The sequence below is a fragment of the Pongo abelii genome, chromosome 2 (genome assembly GCF_028885655.2).
Source record: "Pongo abelii isolate AG06213 chromosome 2, NHGRI_mPonAbe1-v2.0_pri, whole genome shotgun sequence".
Taxonomy (NCBI): Eukaryota; Metazoa; Chordata; class Mammalia; order Primates; family Hominidae; genus Pongo; species Pongo abelii.
This window is the reverse complement of record NC_085928.1, coordinates 8,037,146-8,060,087: the sequence shown is the minus strand read 5'-3', so window position 1 is coordinate 8,060,087 and position 22,942 is coordinate 8,037,146. Positions and strand designations below refer to the sequence as shown.

General features: G+C 39.4%; 1 protein-coding gene across 18 annotated transcripts in view; it reads right to left on the bottom strand.

The window, feature by feature from the left end:
- Positions 1-22,942, bottom strand: part of TMCC1 (transmembrane and coiled-coil domain family 1) — a 247,588-nt gene that overhangs the window by 70,125 nt on the left and 154,521 nt on the right. The window contains exon 2 of one of the 18 annotated variants that reach the window (XM_063722446.1): positions 18,240-18,360. The exons of 15 other annotated variants lie outside the window; for them this stretch is intronic. Coding sequence is in view for 1 of the 3 variants with exons in the window: in XM_009238406.4 (XP_009236681.1) it covers positions 6,661-6,687 (27 nt within the window). In the remaining 2 variants the exon portion in view is untranslated. Of the gene's footprint in view, positions 1-6,660; positions 9,536-18,239; positions 20,159-22,942 lie in introns of those variants that run through there. 2 more of the 18 variants (XM_063722445.1, XM_009238406.4) reach the window with 2 other exon arrangements.

Genomic DNA, 22,942 nt, shown 5'->3' with positions numbered 1-22,942 from the left:
TATCTGCAGCATTTGACATACTTGATGTTTCCTTTCTCCTATGAAGAATTTCCATACTTGGTTTTCCAGTACACCATCCTCTCTGGATTTTCCTCTTCTCTCATAGGTCAATATTCCTTTTCTTCTTCTCCCTAATTACATTTTCTGCCTAGAACTTTCTCCTTAGTATCCTATGATTCTAAGAGTCTCTAGACTCAAAAATGTCACTTACCTATTCAACATTCCCACTTAGATGGCTGATGGACACCTGAAACTGAACTCCAGCACTTTCCCACAAAACCTGCCCTCCAGCAGCATTTACATCTCAGTTAATGACAAATCTGTTCTCCCAGCTGTTTAGGTTAAAATCCTCATAGTTACTGATTTCTTTCATACCTTACATCCAACCTGCCAGAAAATTCTGTTAGCATCGCCTTCAAAATACATCTAAAATCGAACTACATCTTATAATCTTCACTTCTACTTTAGTCTAAACCATGATCATATATTGTCTGAGTTACTAAAATGGTCTCCCAACTGGTCTATCTTGCCCCCATATCTGTTCTTAATACTACAACCAGAATGATCCTTTAAAAACCTAAGTCAAATCACGTCAGTCCTCTGCTTAAAATTCTTCAATGCATTCCTGTGATACTGTGAAATACACAGTTGACCCTTGAACAACAAAGGTCTGAACTACATGGATCCACTTATATGCATATTTTTTCCAATATATTGGAAAATATTTTGGAGATGTGCAACAATTTGGAAAAAAACGGCAAACTGCATAACCTAGGAATACCAAAAAATTAAAAGATTCGTGAATGAATGCATAAAACATATGCAGACACTAAGTTTATTTTATCATTTAACACCATAAAGTATATACAAATCTGAAGTTAAATCTATCAAAATTTATACAAACACTTACATGGTGCCATTTGCAGTCAAGAGAAATGTAAACAAAGATGCAGTATTAAATCGTAACTGCATAAACTGCATAAAATTAACTGTAGTATATCCTGTGCTACTGTACAATTTTCACAGCCACCTCCAGTTGCTATCAGTGAGTGAAGTATTGCAAGTATCCACTTAAAGCGCATGTGACACTAATCACCTGAGTGACCAGTTCCTCTCTCCAGTAAACTGCATATCTCAGTAAAAAGTGATCTCTTGAGACTTCTCTATTATTTTTCACTGTGTTTACTACAATACTGTAAACCTTGAATAATACCATGAGATGCGTAAGAAGTGTGACTAGTGACACTGAAGTGCTCCCAAGAAGCAGAGAAAATGTCATGACATTACAAGAAAAAGTTGATTGCATGATATGTACCATAGGTTAAGGTCTGCTGCTGAGGTTGCCTGCCATTTCATACAGATGATTTGTCTTGTAAACATACGTAACTACAGTACTGTAAATGTATTTTCTCTTCCTTATGATTTTAATAACATTTTAAAATTAAAATAACATTTTCCTTATGATTTTCTTAACATTTTATTTTCTCTAGCTTACTATATTGTAAGAATACAGTATATAATACATATAACATATAAAATATGTGTTAATAACAGTTTATGTTATTGGTGAGGCTCTGGTCAGCAACAGACTGTTAGTTAAGCTTTGGGGGAGTCAAAAGTTATACATGGATCTTTGATTGTGTGTGAGGATCCAGCACCCCTAATCCCCACTTTGATCAAGAGTTAACTGTATTTGGTCTTCCTCTTCTTTTCCTGGAATACAACTACTAAAATCCTTGGAATCTCCAAAGTGATGTGTCTTTTTGTATGCTAATAAGTTGGCTGATGGTTGGCAGCTTCAGGATGAGGCTGGTCATCAGAAAGACCAAGGCATAATTAGAGAATTGGCACTTCAGCCCCACCCCCCAACCTCTAGGAGGGTAAAGGAAGGAGAGTGAAGGTTACATGATCACCAATGGCAAGCAATTTAATCAATCACACCCACATAATGAAGTTTCCATAAAAACCCAAAAGGACAGGGTTAGGGAGCTTCTGGATAGCTGATCATGTGGAGTTTCCTGGAGGGTGGAGGCTTAATGGAAGCACTGCATCCCTTCCTATATGCCTTGCCTATGCATCTTTTCATCTGCATCCTTTATAATAGGCCAGTATACACATTTTCTTGAATTCTGTAAGCCACTCTAGCAAATTAACTGAATCCAAGTAGGGGGCTGTGGAAACCCCAATTTACAGTCAGTTGGTCAGAAGCACAAGCAAAATAACCTGGGGCTTTCAATGGGCATTGGAAGTGGGATGCAGTCTTGTGGGACCCAGTCCTCAACTAGTGTAATCTAATACTATCTCCAGGTAGACAGAGTCAGAATTGAATTGAATTAAAGGATACCCAGCTGGTGTCTGCTGCAGAATTGCTTGCTGGTGGGAAGAAATCTCCACAGACCTGGCATCAGAATTGTGTTGTTGAGAGGATAGTGGGAGAAACTGAGTATGTTTTATCCACTCAATTTCCTTCACACTCAAATGGCCTTCAAAGGCATATCTGATTTGGCCTTCTTTATGGTAGATTAATAGCCACATTCATCCAATCTCGTATACCCTTCCCTTTATAATTTGGATTTCCCACTCCTATCAAGAGGTGGCTTCTGGCCAGGCACGGTGTCTCATGCCTGTAATCTCAACATTTTGGGAGGCCAAGGCAGGAGGATCACTTGAGCCCAGGAGTTTGAGACCAAGCCTCGGCAACATGGTGAGACCCCACCTCTACAAAAAAGAAATAAATTAGCAGAGCGTGGTGGCACATTTTTGTGGTCCCAGCTACTCAGGAGGCTGAGCCAGGAGGATGGCTTGAGCCCAGGAGATCCAGGCTGCAGTGACCTGTGTTTGTGCCAGTGCACTCTAGCCTGGGCAACAGAGTAAGACCCTGTCTCAAAAAAAAAAAAAAAAAAAAAAAAAAAAAAGAGGTGGAATGTATTTCTCCATCCAGTGAAATTGGGTTTGGTCATGGTCTTGCTTTGGCCAAGTGAAGTGTCAGCAAATGTGACATGAGCAGTGAAATGTTAGCAAATGTGACACAAGCAGAGGCTTAAAAAGTATTTGTGCATTGGAGTCTGTCCTTTCTTGCTGCACTGAGATCTCCAGCACACTTTACATCTCAGTTATTGACAGCCTCATCCTTATAATAGCTATTCAGGCTAAAATCCTTGTAGGTTGTCTACGTGGATGAGTGTTAAAAAGAAAAAATAAAATAAAACCTTGAGAGGTCCAGCCAACAGCCAGTACCTACTACCAGACACTTGAGGAAGGGAGGCCATCTTAGACCATCCAGGTCCACCTGAGCCCCCCAACAACTATAATGACACGAGGCAAGACCAGCCTAAGAACCACCTAGTGGAGCCCAGCCCAAATGGCTGACTCAAAATTGTGAGCAAATAAAAGTTATATTAAGCTAATATTTTTATTATTTTTTAAAAGACAGTCTCACTCTGTCACCCAGGCTGCAGTGCAGTAGCCTGATCATAGCTCACTGCAGTACCAAACTCCTGGGCTCAAGGGATTCTCTCACCTCAACCTCCTTAGTAGCTGGGACTACAGGCACACACCACCATGCCTGGCTAATTTTTTTTTTTTTTTAGACAAGCTCTCACTATGTTGCTCACGCTGGTCTTGAACTCCTGACCTCAAGTGATCCTCTTGCCTCAGCCTCCTGAGTACCTGGGATTACAGGTGCAAGCCACTGTGCCTGGCTAAGCCACTAAGTTTTAAGGTGGTGTGTTACATAGCAATAGATAACTGATACACTGTATTAAATCTCTCACACTCCCAATTCCTGCCACTCTTTCCTCTCTTAATTATTGCTCTAATCATACCAACTAACCTCTTTTTAATTCCTTGTAAACACTGAAAACTCCTGCAGTTATTCTGGCTGTACCCCCTGCCTGGAACGCTCATTCCTCAGCTGAATGGCTAACCTGCTCTCCTCTTTCAAGCCTTCCTTCAAATGTCTTGTTTTAAATGAAGCTTATGCTTACTGTTCTAGTAAAAATGGCAGTCTACCCTCAATGTCCAGCACTTCCAATCCCTCTTACCCTGCTATATTGTATTTATTTATTTTGAGAAAGGATCTTGCTCTGTCACCCAGTCTGGAGCGCAGTGGTAATTTGGCTCACTGCAACCTCCACTGCCCTACCCTGCCCCGGGATTCAAGCAATCTCCCATTTCAGCCTTCCAAGTAGCTGGGACCACAGAGTCAGCTACATTTTTTCTTCTCAAATCCTGCCTTCAAAACGTTCATTCTGTAATTTGGAATGAACTCTTCACAAAGGGTGTGCAGGCCGGGTGTGGTGGCTCACGCCTATAATCCCAGCACTTTGGGAGGCCGAGGCAGGCGGATCACAAGGTCAGGAGATTGGGACCATGCTGGCTAACACCGTGAAACCCCACCTCTACTAAAAATACAAAAAAAAAAAAAAAAAAAAAATTTAGCTGGGCATGGTGGCGGGCGCCTGTAGTCCCAGCTACTCATGAGGCCGAGGCAGGAGAATGGCGTGAACCCAGGAGGCAGAGCTTGTAGTGAGCCGAGATGGCGCCACTGCACTCCAGCCTGGGCAACAGAGCGAGACTCTGTCTCAAAAACAAACAAACAAAAAACACAAAGCGTGTGCAATCTCATGCAAGGAGGTCATATATGAACCCCTATCTATAGCAGTTTTATGTATCTAGATTGTTATATTAAAAGTTTTAGATACTAGGGGCAAGTACCTCATTTGTGAACATTTTAATCATTGTTTCAATGAGAATATTTTAGTTTACCAATCAATAAATAGTTTGGGTAAGAGACAGACAAAGGTAGGGAAGCAAGGAAATAGTTTAATCCAGGGATCCCCAACCCCTGGGCCGCAGACCAGTACAGGTCAGTGGCCTGTTAGGAACCAGACCACACAGCAGGAGGTGAGCAACAAGCAAGTGAGTATTACCACCTGAGCTCCACCTCCCGTCAGATCAGTGGTGGCATCAGATTCTCATAGGAGCACAAACCCTATTATGAACTGCGCTTGCGAGGGATCTAGGTTGCATGCTCCTTATGATGATCTAATTAATGCCTGATGACCTGAGGTGAACAGTTTCATCCCCAAACCATCCCACTCCAACCTTCCCCACAGACACCCCGACCCCATCTGTGGAAAAACTGTCTTCCACAAAACCGGTCCCTGGTGCCGAAAAGGTTGGGGACCGCTGGTTTAATCTACACTCACTCACTCAGGTACTAACTATATTGTTTTGATCATACTCTCTCTACTCTTATAAGTTAATGCAATCAGCAAATAAAATCAATTAAAAATATTTAAATTATGTTTTATGCCCTCCCTCACCTGACTATCAATAATGGAAAAAAAGGAGTTAACTTCTCTTTTACTGCTAGTCTCCACCCACTATTCCTTTAGGGCTCTCCTATGAATCCTTTCCTTCTGATCACCCCATTCACCCTGGGCTAGCATTCTTAATAAAATAGATAAGTAAACTGACCTTTTATAACCTCAGAACAAACAGAGATGTGTCAGGGGTTTTGAATCCAAGATATATAGCAAACAGAAAAAGAGGGTACAGACCAGAGGCACAAATCTGTTTAAAAAGTTGGCATTTAAATTATCAACCATAAGGCATAAGAGGGTAATTCAATATCAAACTTCACAGTGAAAAATCTGTTTGGATCTTAAATCCAACTGCTCAATAGCAAACAATATGAATGTACATTAACTTCAGAATCAGGCAAAACTATAAAGAATCTGCTTTGCTTTAGTATTTATCTCTTAGAAAATATGTATCATTTATAAGATCAACTAAAAAATGGTAAGATCAACTAAAAAAATGGTAAAATCAAACTATAGGCTAAGTTTGTACTCAGGACTATGGGTGAAATGTGAAAACGGTGGTTGTGTTGAATAAAGCTGGATCATCCTCTAATCCAGTTTTATCTCAGAGATTTGTTCTGCTGATCTGGAGATACAAGTTTCACACTGAGATATGTGTATATTGCTTTACAATTCAGAAAATTTCCAAGTCCTTGGGAAAAATACTTTGAAAATAAGTAGCTGAGCACTGAGAAATCTTTTTCTTTTTTTTGGCCACCCAGATCCATCAAGAATTTTTTTTTTAATTTAAGAAGTATTCCAGGTGGCTCTAAATCAAATTCCTATTTGTTATGCATGCCTGGCATCTTCGAATTTAACCCATGTTTTTCCCAAGCAGTCCAAGGCAAATGAAACTCTTGTTCATTGAAGGAAACACTGATTTTCCAGTAACTATTTCGCTTGAGAAAGTGAGGATGACATTTACTCTGCAATGAAGCAGCCCATTACACACAAGAGACGGGACACTCCAGGATGATCTGAGCATGTCCATACAGCTACAGAGCACCCTCTACATTCTGTCCAAATAGCTTTGGGTAAAATGAACAACTAGGAAACACATATCATGCTTCTCCATTATTACAATCTTACACAAGTCAGTCCTAAAATAGCAAATGCCCCTGGCTGAGATCTACTGCTGAAAAATGCTAAGTTTCAGCAGCTCAGGCTATTTCCTTTGTCTGTCTATTCAACCAGCCCCCACTTAAAGCTGCAGGACTAACTACAGGATTCAGGAAGAGATTTTTTTTTTTTTTTTTTTTTTTTAAAGACAGATACACACACATATACAACATACGGTTTCCGAGGAGAGTGAGGGCTCCATGCTTGTGAGAGAGGAGGAGGAGGAATATGCTGAATAACCCTCAGGTTTCTCCCAGATTTGAACATGTTGTACTGTGGCATGAGGTCAGCAGTGACTGACTCCAGCCCTGTGAGGCTGAATTCTACCCTGACAAAGCAGTATCACTGTAATATGAAGCAAGAGGATTCAGGGCATGTTGGCAGCTGTACAGAATGCCTGTTCTAGAAAGTAATGGCAATTCCAAAACAAGAGATCTATGCTGTCACATGAGATAATCTTCAGCCCAGTTAAGCAATAAGCACCCAAAATACTTTGAATCCCAAACACAGGCAGCTCAAAAGTTTAATGGTAGAAAAGAACTTTTCTCCTTGAACCTATTTTGTGTCTGGAGGAAATAATCAGGAAGAAGAAAACTGGAAGAATCATTGGTTAATTTGATCTGTATCATAAACAACATACTGATTCTGATCTGATCTGTTCCTGGACACTACGCCCTAGCTGAAGAACCCCAAACCACCTCTGTGACTTTACTATGGAACAGGGAGAATATTCTGGAAATACATTTTTGGTAATGGATATATGCCAGAACCGAAGGTGTGAATAACCTCATTTTTCACATGTGCCCAAAAGGCAAACCTAATATACATCATCATTTCTTTTTAGTTCAAGAATGTGTGCCTTTAGAAATTCTTCCTCCAAAGAAGAGGGGCACTAAAAAAGGAGCCAGAACATGAATTTTCTACGAAGAGAAAACAGGGCAATGCAGATATTCCTTTACATTTTATGGTGTCCCTTATACTATGAAAGTTCTGTTCTAGACCAAAAGTGACCCAATAGTTTTATAACAAGTAAAATTTAGCCAGGAAACACAAGACAATGGAGATAAAACAAAACTGTACTACAGCACTAATGGGAAGGTAAATCTATAAGAAGTTCTTCAATAGTTCAGTGGGACACGGAGGGATAAGGAATAAAGAAATAAAAACTTTTTTCTTCAAGATACACTAGCTTTGTTTTTATACATATAGCTTACTAATATTGGATTTTAAAAGGAGATACATATAACTTATTTACAGATTTCCAAATTTCTGATAAAGTTTTTGAGGATCTACATTTGTACCCAAAAACCTAAAAATAATCATACAATTTCGTTTTCTTTTTCTTTTTGAGACAGGGTCTTGCTCTGCCATCCAGGCTGGAGTGCAATGGTGTGATCTCAGCTCACCGCAACCTCTGCCTCCTGGGCTCAGGTGATTCTCCTGCATCAGCCTCCCAGGTAGCTGGGATTACAAGTATGTGCCACCACACCCACTAATTTTGTATTTTTAGTAGAGATGGGGTTTCACCATGTTGGCCAGGCTGGTCTCAAACTCCTGATAAGTGATCCTCCTGCCTTGGCCTCCTAGAGTGTTGGGATTACAGATGTGAGCCACCGTGCCCGGCCTAATCGTACAATTTCTAATATATTTTTTTCATTTTTTTTTAGAATTTTACTTCAATAAAAACGAAACATAGCATCTTTTTTTTTAAGTAAATAGAAAAAAGTCATTATAGAAATACAAAAAAGAAAATAGAAAAAAATCATTACTGGATTGTTTCAAAGTAGGTAATTTTGAAAGACTGGATAGGCAAGTTTCCTGTATTAATAAACTTTTCTTTAGGTCATTTTATAAGAACCTCTGAAAGAGTAATCTACTTTGAACATTGATTTTTTTTTTGTTATACTTAACACTATCAAAGGAAATTTTGATTCCTTAGTTTTAAGATGCACAAGAAACAGTGCCCAGAATGGTGGTTATTACCAATTGAAAAGAAACAACCGTACTAAATTTTTTAGTTCTGAGCTTCTTTCTTAGCAACATCTTAACACAAGGCCAAGAGAAAAGTCTGGGAAAGCAGTAAACAGTCCTTTGGAGTATGGGTTTTAGTCTACTGCCAAAGGTAGGAGATACAACTAATGTTTTGATTTCTACATTTGTACCCAAAAACCTAAAGATAATCATTCTACGAACCAGGATAGGAATAGAAGGGAGCATCTGATAAATTATGTAAATCTGTATAGGTACAGACAGGTACCTGTATCTACCTGTATGTACAGGTACAGACTTTAGGCCAAAAAGGAATAGGCATTAATATGGAACAAAAAGAGTCAGTCATACCTTATCTGTAGAGGAGAAGTAGGACTAACAACAGAGTGAAACTTTTGCAGCTCTAAATTACTATCCTCAATGTCGGAGACAAAATTTTCTAAGTAGAAGGGCTTCGTATTTATTCAATAATTCTTACTATGTGCCAGGCACACTATATGGGACATTTAGGGATACAAAAATGAATAAGATGAACAGGTTCTTGCCCTCTATTGACTTTTGAGATCATCTGTATTCTCTAGGCTACTATTTCTCAACATTAAAACAAAACAAACAAATAAAAACTTTACATCCTCCACAATACTGCCTCACTCTACAGTCTAGCTATGCATTCCTACCACTCTGGAACATTTTATTGTGCTTTACTATCTGTAGTTTACAGTTTTAAAACAAGAATTATATAGACTCTACTTTTTAAAAAGTATACCTCTCCATTAGAGATTCTAATATCTCAAGTCTCCTAGGGATGTGAAGGCCGGGCGTGATGGCTCACACCTGTAATCCCAGCACTTCAGGAGGGCGAGGTGGGAGGATCACCTGAGGTCAAGAGTTCGAGACCAGCCTGGCCAACATGGTAAAACCCTCTCTATTAAAAATACAAAAATCAGCTGGGTGAGGTGGTGCACACCTGTAATCTCGGCTACTTGGGAGGCTGAGGCAGGAGAACTGCTTGAACCCAGGAGGCAGAGGTTGCAGTGAGCTGAGATGGTGCCACTGCACTTCAGCCTGGGTGACAGAGCAAGACTCTGTCTCAAAAAAAAAAAAAAAAAAAGAACCACTGTTCAAACCAAACATCTTATTTTATAGTACAAAACCCTAGTCTTTGAAAGGAGAAGTGAATGATGTAGTTGTGGCCCTATCAGATCTAGAATCCACGTGTACTGATTCTCCATTTCTGTCCTTTCTACTAAACCATGGTGTACCCTCCTATAATCTTGTTCCTACTTCATGAACTGTCATACCAATCTGGTTTTTTATGTCACCATTGTATAAAAACAATGGAACAAACAAATGAACAAAAAACAAAAACTCTTCAATTTCTGCAATGTACTCACTTTGCAGAGATGTTTATGGTTTGGTATTCCTGCCTTATAACTTCACTATATAAATCCTCTGTAGAGGCTTTTTTTGGACAAATTACTTCTTTGGAATGCTGTTTGACTGCATGATCAATGAAGGTTCCTTTCTAGCCCCAGAATTAATTCTGAGATTGTCTATAGTGCTATGTGAGGTTTTTTGGAACCTTTTCTCTGTACTGAGGATCAATAAATGGTAGAAAAAATTCTGGGGAAAACTGACTAGGTACACAAAGAATGAAGTTGGTGGGTTTCATTTTTATAAATATGAATTTTAAATCTTTATAAAGATGTAAGTCTATAATCATCAAAGCTTATAGAAAAATAATACATTTTCAACATGTTTACAATAATCACATTTTACATCTTTATAAATAACAGGCAATCTTCAATTATTCCTTCTTAGATAATGGAGTCTCTTAATGTTTCTTGCTAAAGGAATATAGATAGTCCTGAAGGTCTGAAGGAAAGCTGAGAAAGCTGTTACAACAAAAATAAAACAAAAGCCCTCACTATCTGCAACTGACAGTAATTTGGAGGTCCCTAATGAGCCAACCCTCCTGGTACTTATGCCCCGCGTAGTCTTCTTCCCATACTGACTTTGGGCTTGGTGTCTAGCTGTAACTAGCTATAGCAAATGGCATACTATCAACAACTATGCAGAGACTTGTTAAGTTCTTGAAAATTGGGGATTATTCTTTTTGAACACTCCTTGGAACTCAGCTGCCATGCTACAAAAAAGCCCAACTAGTGTAATCAAGGTCCCTGGCCAAAAGCCACAGCTGAACTCAGAGTCAGCAGCTAACATAAACAGCTAGCATGTGAGTGAGGCTATTTGGACTTTCTGATCATCCCAATACCTCAGCAAACTTAATAAACTTTGCTTTGACCTAAAGCAGAAGGGCTCTGTACTAATTTATTCAATAATTCTTATTATGTGCCAGGCACACTATATGGGACATTTAGGGATATAAAAATGAGTAAGATGAACAGGTTTAACCTAAAGCAAAGTTTATTAATATAGGGAACTTGATACAAACCGGAAGTGCCTGGTCAACCCACAGAATCGAGACAAATAAATTGTCACTTTAAGCTACAAAGTTTTTTTTGTTGTTGTTCTGAGATGGAGTCTTGCTCTGTCACCTAGGCTGGAGTGCAACGGCGCGATCCTGACTCACTGCAACCTCCGCCTCCGGGGTTCAAGCGATTCTCGTGCCTCAGTCTCCCAAGTAGCTGGGATTACAGGCACCGGCCACCACGCCCAGCTAATTTTTGTATTTTTAGTACAGATGGGGTTTCACCATGTTGGCCAGGCTGGTCTTGAACTCCTGACCTTGTGATCTGCCCGTCTCAGCCTCCCAAAGCACTGGGATTACAGGCGTGAGCCACGGTGCCCAGCAAGCTACAAAGTTTTTAAAAAATTTCTTAACACCACAGAATTTACTTTTTAGGTATGTGTACAGTTCTATGCATTTTAAAACATGCATAGACTCATGAAACCACCAGCAGTATAATCAGGATACAGAGAAGTTCCAAAAGACTTCCTTATGTAGTCACACCTAACCCTACCACTAACCCCTAACCTATTCTTTTTTACTACAGTCCTATCTTTCTGAGAGTGTCACATAAACAGAATCATACAGTATATAACTTTCTGAGACTGATTTATCAACACAATGTCTTTGAGATGCATAAAGGATGATGCATATATTATGTTCATTCCTTTTTATTGCTGAGTAGTAGTTCATTGTATGTATATACCACAGTTTATCCATTCACCTGTTGAAGGACATTTGGATGGTTTCCATTTTTTAGCAATTGTGAATAGAGGTGCCATAAACATCAGTGTAGAGGATTTCATAGAAATGTAAGTTTTCATGTTTCTAGGTTAAATACCTAGGCATGGATTTACTGGGTTACATGTTCAGTGTATGTTTAACTTAAAAAAAAAATCACCAAACTTTTCCAGAGTAGTTTTGCCATTTTTCTTTCCTATCAGCAGTGTATGAGTTCCAATTGTTCTCTGCATCCTTGCCAGCATTTGCAACTGTCAGTTTTTTATTTTAGTCACTTTAAGAGTGGTACCTCATCAAGATTTTAAATGCATTTCCTTAATGGATACTAAGGCTAAATATCTTTTTATGTATTTAGTTGTCATTGTATATGACAACTTTTGTTGCCTGTTTTAAAGAATCTGGTTAAGACATTAAAGAATCTTTTGTAAAGAATCTGTTTAAGACATTTGACCATGTATTATATAGGGTTTAAAAATAAAACTATTGAGCTTTGACAATTTTTTATATACAGCTGTTCCTTGACTTTTGTCTCAATAAATCAACTGTGAGATGAAAATATTGCCCAGGCGCAGTAGCTCACATGTATAATCCCAGCACTTTGGGAGGCCAAGGTGGAAGGTGACTTGAGGCCAGGAGGTTGAGACCAGCCTAGTCAACACAGCAAGAATCCCATCGTAAAAAAATAATAAAATGAAAATATTGCAAGTTGAAAGTGTATTTAATATACCTAACTTACTGAACATCATGGCTTAGCCTAACCTACCTTAAATTGCTCAGAACGCTTACATTAGCCCACAGTTGGCAAAATCATCTAACACAAAGCCTATTTCATAAAAAGGAATGAGGCCAGGCACAAAAGCTCATGCCTGTAATCCCAGCACTTTAGGAGGCTGAGATGGGAGGAATATTGAGCTGAGATGGGAGGAATACTTGATCCCAGGAGTTCAAGACCAGCCTGGCCAACGAGTGAGACCTTGTCTCTGCTTTTAAAAAAATTTTAAAATAAATAAAATAAAAAATAGAAAAATGATTTATTGACTATTGTACTGATAGTGAAAAACAGAATAGTTGTATGGGTACTTGAAATATGGTTTCTGCTAGATATATATTGCTTTTGCAGCATTGTAAAGTCAAAAAAATTGTTAAGTGGAACCATTTTAAGTCAGGAACCATCTGTATTCTGAATATAAGTCCTTTGTCAGATATGTGATTTACAAATTTTTCTCCCAATATGCAGCATGCCCTTTAATTCTCTCAATAGCATCTTTCATAGATTAAAAATTTCCTGTGTTGTTCTAAAAGTTTCATAGTTTATTTTATGTATTAATTTATGATTTATTTTGTGTTAATATTTATATAAGGTGTGAGAAGTTCAAGTTTTTGCCTACAGATTTCTCCTTTTTCCAACACCTCTTTTTGAAAACACTATCCTTTCTCCATTGAATTGCCTTTGTATTTTTGTGAAACATGAACTGGCAATATTTTCGTGGGTCTATTTCTGAACTTTCTATTCTATTCCATTAATCTACATGTCTACCCTTTTACTAATATGGCCTCATCTTGATTACTGTAGCTTTATGGTAAGTCTGAAAGCTGGGTAGAATAATTCGCGTAACTTTATTTTTCTTTTCCAGTACTGGTTGACTCTTCTAGTTCTTTTGCCTTTCCATATATATTTAAGAATAAGCTTGTCTATCTCCACAAAAAGGTTCTGCTGAGATTTCTGATTGGCATTGTGTTAAAAGGATAATAGGGAATGCCTACAAAGAACTGTGTGTACTTAAATCAACAGTTTACATGAAGCAGACCAAATTCTCAAACAACAAACTACCAGAATCACTTAAGATGAAATAGATAACCTGAATGGTTATATAACTGTTTTTAAAATGAAATTTTGTAATTAAACATATTCTGAAAAAGAAATCTCCCTGTGCTTTCAACTAAATTCTACCAAACATTTATTACAAATAAATCAGTTCTATACAATCTGTTCCAGAAAGCAGAAGGAGGAGGAACTCATTTTATGAAGCCAGCATTATCCAGGAATTAAACCCGGAGAAGATCTGTTAAACAAAACAAGACAGCAGACCAATAAGCCCTCATACTAGCAAATCAAACCTAGTAATGTATATGAAGAATAATATACCATATCCAAGCAGGGTTTGTATCAGGAATGCAATGCTGGTTCAATATTTGAAAACCAAGCAAGGTAAGCAACATTAGTCCAGATAAGCAAAACCATATGATATCAATTTATACAGGAAAAACATTTGAGAAAAGTCAACAGCCACTCATTATTAAACTCTTAGCCAATTAGGCTGGACGCGGTGGTGGCTCACACCTGTAATCCCAGCACTTTGGGAGGCCAAGGTGGAGAGATCACATGAGGCCAGGAGTTTGAGACCAGCCTAGCCAACACGGTGAAACCCTGTCTCTACTAAAAATACAAAAATTAGCTAGACATCGTGATGCATGCCTGTAATCCCAGCTACTTGGGAGACTGAGGCACAATAATTACTTGAGCCCAGGAGGCAGAGGTTGCAGTGAACCAACATTGTGCCACTGCACTCCAGTCTGGGTGACAGAGTGAGACTCTGTCTCTAAATAAATAAATGAATAAATAAATAAATAAATAAGAACTCTTAGCAAATTAGGAATAGAGGGGAACTTCATCTTTTTCTTTTAAACAGGCGTGAGCCACCGTGCCTGGCCCAAAATTTTTTTACACAACAGCTAATTTCATACTTACTGGCTCAAGCCATCCTCCCACCTCAGCCTCCCAAGGAGCTGAGACTACAGGTGTGAGCCCCCAAGCCCGGCTAGTTTTTTGTATTTTTTTTTTTGGTAGAGACAGGGTTTTGCCATGCTGCCCAGGCTGGTCTTGAACTCCTGAGCTTAAACGATTCACCTGCCTCATCCTCCCAAAGGTTGGGATTACAGGCATGAGCCACTGTGCCCGGCTTCCCATATGCTTTAAAGAATCTCTAGATTTATAATACCCAATGCAATGCCTACACATCACTTCATTCACATGGATTCAACATAGTATTTCATGTGTGGCAAATTCAAATTTTGCTTTTTGGAACTTTTTGAAATTTTTTTTCTAAATATTTTGTGTAGACTGGCATAGTATGTTGCAACCTTGCTAACCTCACTTAGTTCTAGGAGTATTCTGTGGATTCCTTGGTTTTCTATATATACAGTGATGTAGCCAGTGAATAGGAATTGTTTTACTTCTTTCTTTCCAATTTGTATGTCTTTTATTTCCTTTTCTTGATTTATTTGACTGGCAAGAACTTCAATACCAACAGAAATTGCCAGAGAGGACATCCTTGCATTGTTCCCCAGCCAGAACTCCAATGTCAGTTAAGTTTTCAAAGTCTTTGCAGTGCTTTTTGGATCTGTCCCACAGATGCACCACCCACCCTGTTGCCAGTCTGGGACTCGGCAATGGTCTAACCCCTACTTCATTTCTTAAAGTCTAAGTATACTGTTTGGGGTCAGATTTCTGCATGCAGACTGCATGAATAAGCTCAAAAATTCATAATAAAATTTAAAGAGTTTACTTTCAAATATCTTATAATCCCCCAGTACTTTCTAGGTCAATGGGATTCCCCTTTCTCATTACCTAGTCAGAAAGCTGGTATGTTATTTACTCTGTTCAGCCATACAATTTCCATAATAGTCCCTTTGTTTGGAAGCAAGCAGATGAAGGAGGGAGAAAAAAACAATTGAGACGCATTCCACCCTTTTGTGACCACAGCTCCACTGATCTGAGAATGGTTCCCTAAAATCAGAGTTTTAAGCTCTTGCAAGTCCCCAATCTGCTGTCACTGCAGGACTGCTTGAGGTTCATGGTGCAAGAGAACAGAGGAAAGAAAAAGGAAAAAAGAAAAAGTTTCTGTACTTTCTATTAGTATAACAATATCACCTTCCCATTCTTTGAACTAGAACTGAAGGCTTCTCCTAGAGTTCTCTTATCCACATTAATGTCCACTTAGGGGTTTTAGGCTGTGTTGAGTTGAAGCCTGGGGATATGAGAAAGGGGAGAATGATAAATTAAACCCTGGTTCAACAGTACTTCAAAGTCTGCTCCTTCTTAGTGCAACTTTTAAGATACATCTTTTGGAGTCCTCAAATAGTTGCTCTAGGCCAGGTGTTTTAGCTGAGTTCAGTAGAAAAGACAGGTGAAATGTGTTTGCTCCATCTTACCCATAACAGGCATCTTAAGCCACTAAGTTCTGAGGTGAATTGTTACACAGAAATAGATAATTGGAGTACAATCCAACTCAAGAAGCAATCATTCAAGTGTGGTGCACATGAAACAACACAGCCTTTATACATCTTCTCTAGAAAAGTCACCAGGTAATTATAAAACAGATGCTATCAGTTCAATGGCAGACTATTCTCTGCTTTCTTACCTTGGCTTCTAAGAAACAGATACAATAGTTTCATTATTGGAGTAATCAAAGTGATAGCAATAAAAACCATGGAAGCCTCTTAGTAGATGTGGGTTTATTCTACTGTCAGGTATAATTTGTCAGTAAGGGTTTGGACATTTCATTCTTTCATGCCCTGACTGGTATCAGTCAGAAGAACTAAGAGAATCATTGGAGGAAAAGGGAACAACGAGGAAAAATTTGGGAAGTGGAAATGCCCTGAGGGAAAAAATTTTCCGCAAAGTTATTCTTGTATAGAATTCCTAAAACAAGGTTTTAGTTTTGTGGTCTTGAAAACAGAGTATTTCACCAGCAAGCAGCATTTCATTCAGAATAGCCTACCAACCTGTTTGTATAATTAAGCACTAATATTTCCTGAATTAAAATATCTAGGATGTCAATCAGCTCCACTAGCTATCATAAGCTTTGCCCAAACAAATCACTACACAGAAAGAAACTGTGTAGATAGCACCATTTCACATCCACAAACAGGCAAAAATTTTAAGTGTTTGTGAAGATGCAGGTCAATGGTAACTTTCACACACTACTGATAGGAATAAGTTAGCATAATCACTCTGGATAGCAATTTAGCAATATCTAGTTAAAGAGAAGATGAATATACTGTACAACCCAGTAAATCCATTCCTAGGAAGTACTAGATAAATTAGTATATACTAGAGAAACTCCATATATTTGCATAAGAAGACATGTTCAAGGGTATTCACTGTAGCACTGTTTATGAAACAATGAAATACAGAAAACTATATGTCCATTAACAGGAGAATCAACCTACAAACTGGTATGTTCATAAAACAGAATACTATACAAGTAGATCAGAACTATATGTATCAATGTAAATAATTTCAAAAGCATGATATCAAGTGAAAAGAGTAAAGAAATTTTGCGTATACAGACTTGCATAAAATGTAAAAGAATCATTTACATAAAATTTAAAATCATGTAAAACAAAACTATATTTTTTTTATGGACAGATGTACATGCAATACAAGTACATAGACATATTTGTTCTTTGAGAGGCTGAGGTGGGCAGACTGCTTAAGCTCAGGAGTTTGAGATCAGCCTGGGCAACATGGAGAAACTCCGTCACTACAAACAATATAAAAATTAGCTGGGCTTGGTGCTGGTGCCTGTAGTCCCAGCTACTTGAGGCTGAGGTGGGAGGATTGCTTGAGCCCAGAAGGCAGAGGCTGCAGTGAGCTGTGACTGCATCAATGCACTCCAGCCTGGGTGACAGAGGGAGATTCTGTCTCAAAAAACACAAAAGAATAAAACACATATGTTAATGAAAAACACTAAATTCAGGATAGTACTTATCTCTGAAGAAGCGTAATGGATTGAGGAATGGTATACAAAAAAATAAAAGTACTAAGTTTGAAAAGCTTGGTAATTGTGCTTGAGTGTTTATGTTATTCTTTTTCATTTTTCTTGCATACAGCCACCCATTAATCTCTTCATTTTTCTGTTCGAATTTTTTTTTTTTTTTGAGATGGAGTCTCGCCCTGTCGCCCAGGCTGGAGTGCAGTGGCGTGATCTCGGCTCACTGCAAGCTCCACCTCCCGGGTTCATGCTGTTCTCCTGCCTCAGCCTCCCAAGCAGCTGGGACTACAGGCGCCTGCCACCACTCCCGGCTAATTTTTTACATTTTTAGTAGAGACGGGGTTTCACTGTGTCAGCCAGGCTGGTCTCGATCTCCTGACCTCATGACCCGCCCGCCTTGGCCTCCCAAAGTGCTGGGATTACAGGCGTGAGCCACTGCGCCCAGTCTCTGTTTGAAATATTTTATAACACAAAAATCAGAAAGAAAAAAAACTATGAGAACATATATACATTACATTGTTAACATTCAAATGTTTAATGAAAGAATATTCTAACAATATGTTAGCTAAATGCATACACACTTCGCCAAAAAAGTGTGTTTAAGCAAGCTAAAAGGGGCCAGGTGTGACGGCTCACTCCTGTAATCCCAGCACTTTGGGAGCTGAGGCAGGAGGATCGCTTGAGGCAAGAGTTTGAGACCAGCCTTGGCAACATAGTGAGATCCTGTCTCCACAAAAAAAGAAAAAGAAAAAAGTAGCCCGGTGTTGTAGCACGCACCTGTAGTCCTAGCTACTTGGGAGGCTGAGGTGGGAGGATCTCTCGAGCCCAGGAGTTCAAGGCTGCTACGAACTATGATTGTGCCACTGCACTCCAGCCTGGGCGACAGAGCCAAGACTCTCTAAAAAAAAGAAAAAAAAAAAAAAGCAAAGAGAACCAGGGATTATGAAGATCTAATACGTTTCAAAAGTGCATGTAAGAGAGCAAGTGAAAAACAGGTTAGCTTCTGTTATATCCTAAGTAAAGGTCTCATGACTCAAGACAGTAAGGAGAGGAGCAGCCTCTATAAGCTCTCTTGCTTTCCCCACCATCATCTGCTACAATACAGTACAACAGGTTATTTGGCACATCTTGTAGCCTGGCAGTGATTTCGCTCAAAGCCGGAAACATGGTAGAAGCCTGCTGACCTTCTGGGGGGACTCCTGGAACATCAGAGAAAGAAAAGTCTACATGGAGTAGAGCCAAAAGACCTGCTCTTATCTGTAGACCTTAAGTAATGTACTTTGGCCAGAATAGAAAGGGGAGTTTTACTCATTCTATACCCTCTTCTGGCTCTCATATGACTTGCTAGGAAAGAAAGTAGAGAATTTGTTTTTTTGATCTTACAAATGACCCAAAAATCTGCTGGGTCACCTGAGTTAAGGCTGTGGATCTCGTGCAGGGATTGTGAGGCAGATGAGCAAGTGATCACCATGTTCACTTGGTATCTACTGGCACAAATGCTAAACTATCAATGCTACTGACTCATCTGCATCTGCAACTGGCAGGACATATCTGTATCCCGTATGGAGCCTGCCAGAATGCTACACTGTAGAGTCATTCAGGATAGTGAAAACTGTGGCAATAATTTTATCACACAATTGTTTAATACTTTAGTTACTTATCCCTTTATGCTAGTTGTACAATGTTAGGCAAAAACAAGTCTAGGCCATTTAATAATTGTGATGAATCTTCTCCTTTAAAAAAAATGAAGGCTGGACTAGTAATGACAATTATTATTTTCTTTTCTTTTTTTTTTTGAGATGGAGTCTAGCTCTGTTGCCCAGGCTGGAGTGCAATGGCACAATCTCGGCTCACTGCCACCCCCACCTCCCAGGATCAAGTGATTCTCCTGCCTCAGCCTCCTGAGTAGCTGGGATCACAGGCGCCCACCACCACGCCCAGCTAATTTTTGTAATTTTAGTAGAGACAGGGTTTCACTGTGTTGGTCAGGCTGGTCTCGAACTCCTGACCTCATGATCCACCCGGCTCAGCCTCCCAAAGTGCTGGGATTACAAGCGTGAGCCACTGCGCCTGGCCACAATTATTCAAGTATGAGTACCCTTTCTCTAACTTTTAATTATAAAAAATTTCAGATATACTGAAAAAAACAGAAAAGATGTTATAATAAACAGCCATATACCTACCACCTATATTCAACAACTGTTAACCTTTTGCCATATTTGCTTCACCTTCACACATATGCACCCCTAAACTACTTAAAGTAAATTACATATGATCCTCCACACTGCTATGGTCTGCATGTCTCCCTAAAATTCATATGTTGGAACCTAATACCCAATGTGATAGTGTTAAAAGGTAGGGCTTTTGGAAAGTGATTAAGTCATAAGGGCTTCACCCTCATGAATGTGACTGCTAGCTTATAAAAGAGGCTAGAGGGGGGCCGGGCGTGGTGGCTCATACCTGTAATCCCAGCACTTTGGGAGGCTGGGGTGGGCGAATCATCTGAGGTCAGGAGTTCAAGACCAGAGACCAGTCTGGCCAACATGGCAAAACCCCATCTCTACGAAAAAAATACAAAAATTAGCTGGGCGTGGTGGCACACACCTGTAATCACAGGTACTCAGGAGACTGAAACGGAGAATTGCTTGAACCCAGGAAGCGGAGGTTGCAGTGAGCCAAGATCACGCCACTGCACTCCAGCCTGGGCAACACAGCAAGCCTCCATCTCAGAAAAAAAAAAAAAAAAAAAAAAAAAAAAAAAGAGGCTTGAGGGAATTCTCTTGCCCCTTTCACCATGTGATGATGCAGCAAGAAGGTGACATCTATCTATGAGAAATAGGCCTTCACCAGACACCAAATCTGCTGGCACCTTGAACTTGGACTTCCCAGTTTCCAGAACTGTGAGAAATAAATTTCTGTTGTTTTTAAACTACCCAGTCTAGGGCATTTTGTTATAGTAGCCCTATAAACTAAGACACACACCCCAAAATACTTCAGCACATATCTCCAAAATTTAAAGCCATTCTCCTAAATAACTACAATACCATTCTCACACCTACTAAATTTACCATAATTTCTTGATATCATCTAATATTCAATGATATTAAAAAGTTGACCACTTAGTTCCACTGTAACCAAGGATCTAAGTGCACAGGCTAGAAACCATTGGCCTATGAGTCACATGTCTTAGGGCAGAAATAATATATATAAACTCCAGAACTATACTTCTTTCTTAAAAGAAAGAGAGCTCAGCCAGGCGCAGTGTCTCACGCCTGTAATCCCAGCACTTTGGGAGGCTGAGGTGGGCAGACCACCTGAGGTCAGGAGTTCAAGACCAGCCTGGCCAACACGGCAAAACCCTATCTCTACTAAAAATACAAAAATTAGCCAAGCGTGGTGGTGGGCACCTGTAACCCCAGCTACTCAGGAGGCTGAGGCAGGATAATCACTTGAACCCGGGAGGCAGAGGCTGCAGTGAGCTGAGATTGTGCCATTGTACTCCGGCCTGGGCAACAGAGTGAGACTCCGCCTAAAAAAAAAAAAAAAAAAAAAAAAAAAAAAGAAGAAAAAAGAAAGAGAGCTTTCAATTTTCACTTTTGGCTCTTCAGTTCTAACACTGTATGTTTCAAAAGGCACTCTACTCAGGCGTCACGTTAATTAGGAAGCAGTATTCCTGGAATAGATCTTGGTATATTATACAATTCTGTTGCAGTACAAGTTACTAATCCATAATCTACTTTACTTCCAAACAGGAATTTAAAATGACTTGTAAAATTTATTTTTTAAAAAACTTTTAATAACAACTACTGTTTCAATAAAAACTACAATTAAAAAATAAAAGTTATAATGGGAGACAGGGAAGCAGACAATTGAACTAGAAACATAAACCAAGGCTAGCTACTCCAAGTGAACACTTTTGAGTTTTCTAGCAACCAAAGCAAAAATGGAGATAGGATGGTTTCATTGTAATTTTTTTCATTAGTGATTTAAAAAAGTGTTTAAGAATAGAATTTATCTCCACTTAACTGGAGGAGAAATTTACACATGGACTTTTATATAAGAAGAACTGACTAATAATTAAAATCTTTTTTTTTATTTGTTTTTGTTTGAGACAGGGTCTCGCTCTGTCACCCAGCCTGGAGTGCAATGGCGAAATCTCAGCTCCCAGCAACCTCCGCCACCTGGGTAAGTGATCCTCCCACCTCAGCCTCCTGACTAGCTGGGACTATAGGCACGCGCCAACACGCCCAGCTAATTTTTGTATTTTTTGTAGAGATGGGGTTTTGCCATGTTGCCCAGGCTGGTCTCAAACTCCTGGGCTCAAGAAACACACCTACCTTGGTCTCCCAAACTGCTGGGATTAAAGGCATGAGCCACCATGCCCAGCCTAACTAAAATCTTTAAGAATTATTTTTTTTAAAGATGAAAAGATATCCTTCACAGATGATTCTTTTTTTGAGACAGAATCTCACTCTGTCTCCCAGGTTGGAGTGCAGTGGCACGATCCGGGCTCACTGCAGCCTCCCGGATTCAAGAGATTCTCATGCCTCAGCCTCCTGACTAGCTGGGATTATAGGCATGCACCACCACACCTGGCTAATTTTTGTATTTTCAGTAGAGACAGAATTCTACCATGTAGGCCAGGCTGGTCTCAAACTCCTGACCTCAAGTGATCCACCCGCCTCGGCCTCCCAAAATGCTGAGATTACGTGAGCCACTGCGCCCGGCCCACAGATGATTTTTATAACCATCTACAACAATAACCAAGGACTTATAAAATCATAGTTCAGTGAGTGAGTTTCTACATGAGCTGAAGGAACACAGTTTAAGTCTGTAGCTTTCTGGTAACCTGACTTGATACTGGAAGAGAGACAGTCTAGTAAGGAGCAGGTCCCTTAGCATATTACCAAATATTAAGTATCTAATCTCCATTTTTGTCACAAGTTGGTCAGCACACAAGACTGAACTCACTGGCAAGCAGTCTGGCAATTAGCATATAATCTCCATGTAAAACAGCCTAAGAATTTTTTTCCCCACTGTTAATTTCCTTTACACCAAACAGGTTCAATGTCCTGTTGCATAAGTTAATGGAAGAAAGAAATATTGTGAAAACCTGAGGAGTCTAATTTCAGATTCCCTGATCTTAAATACCACATAGGAAAAGGGTAAACTAGATTTAAGATTCTTACTTTTGGTTCTCTCTTTTGCTATTCCTCGTCATTTATTAAGCACACAAGCACTTACATGCAAGGTTAGCATACAGCATTAGTTTTCTCTCAAATAATGTTTCTCAACTCAATTGTTCCTTCTGAATCCCAATCCTGCCATTTCAGAGAAACAGAGCAGTGTAAATGAGAACAGCTCAGGTCTTTGCAATCTCTGAAGATGTCCTAGTCTGCACGTGTTTCAGACTGCCTTGCATGGAGCCTGGGCCCAATATATACTAGTTACCTTTCCTGTTCCATACTTCCATCTCAGAT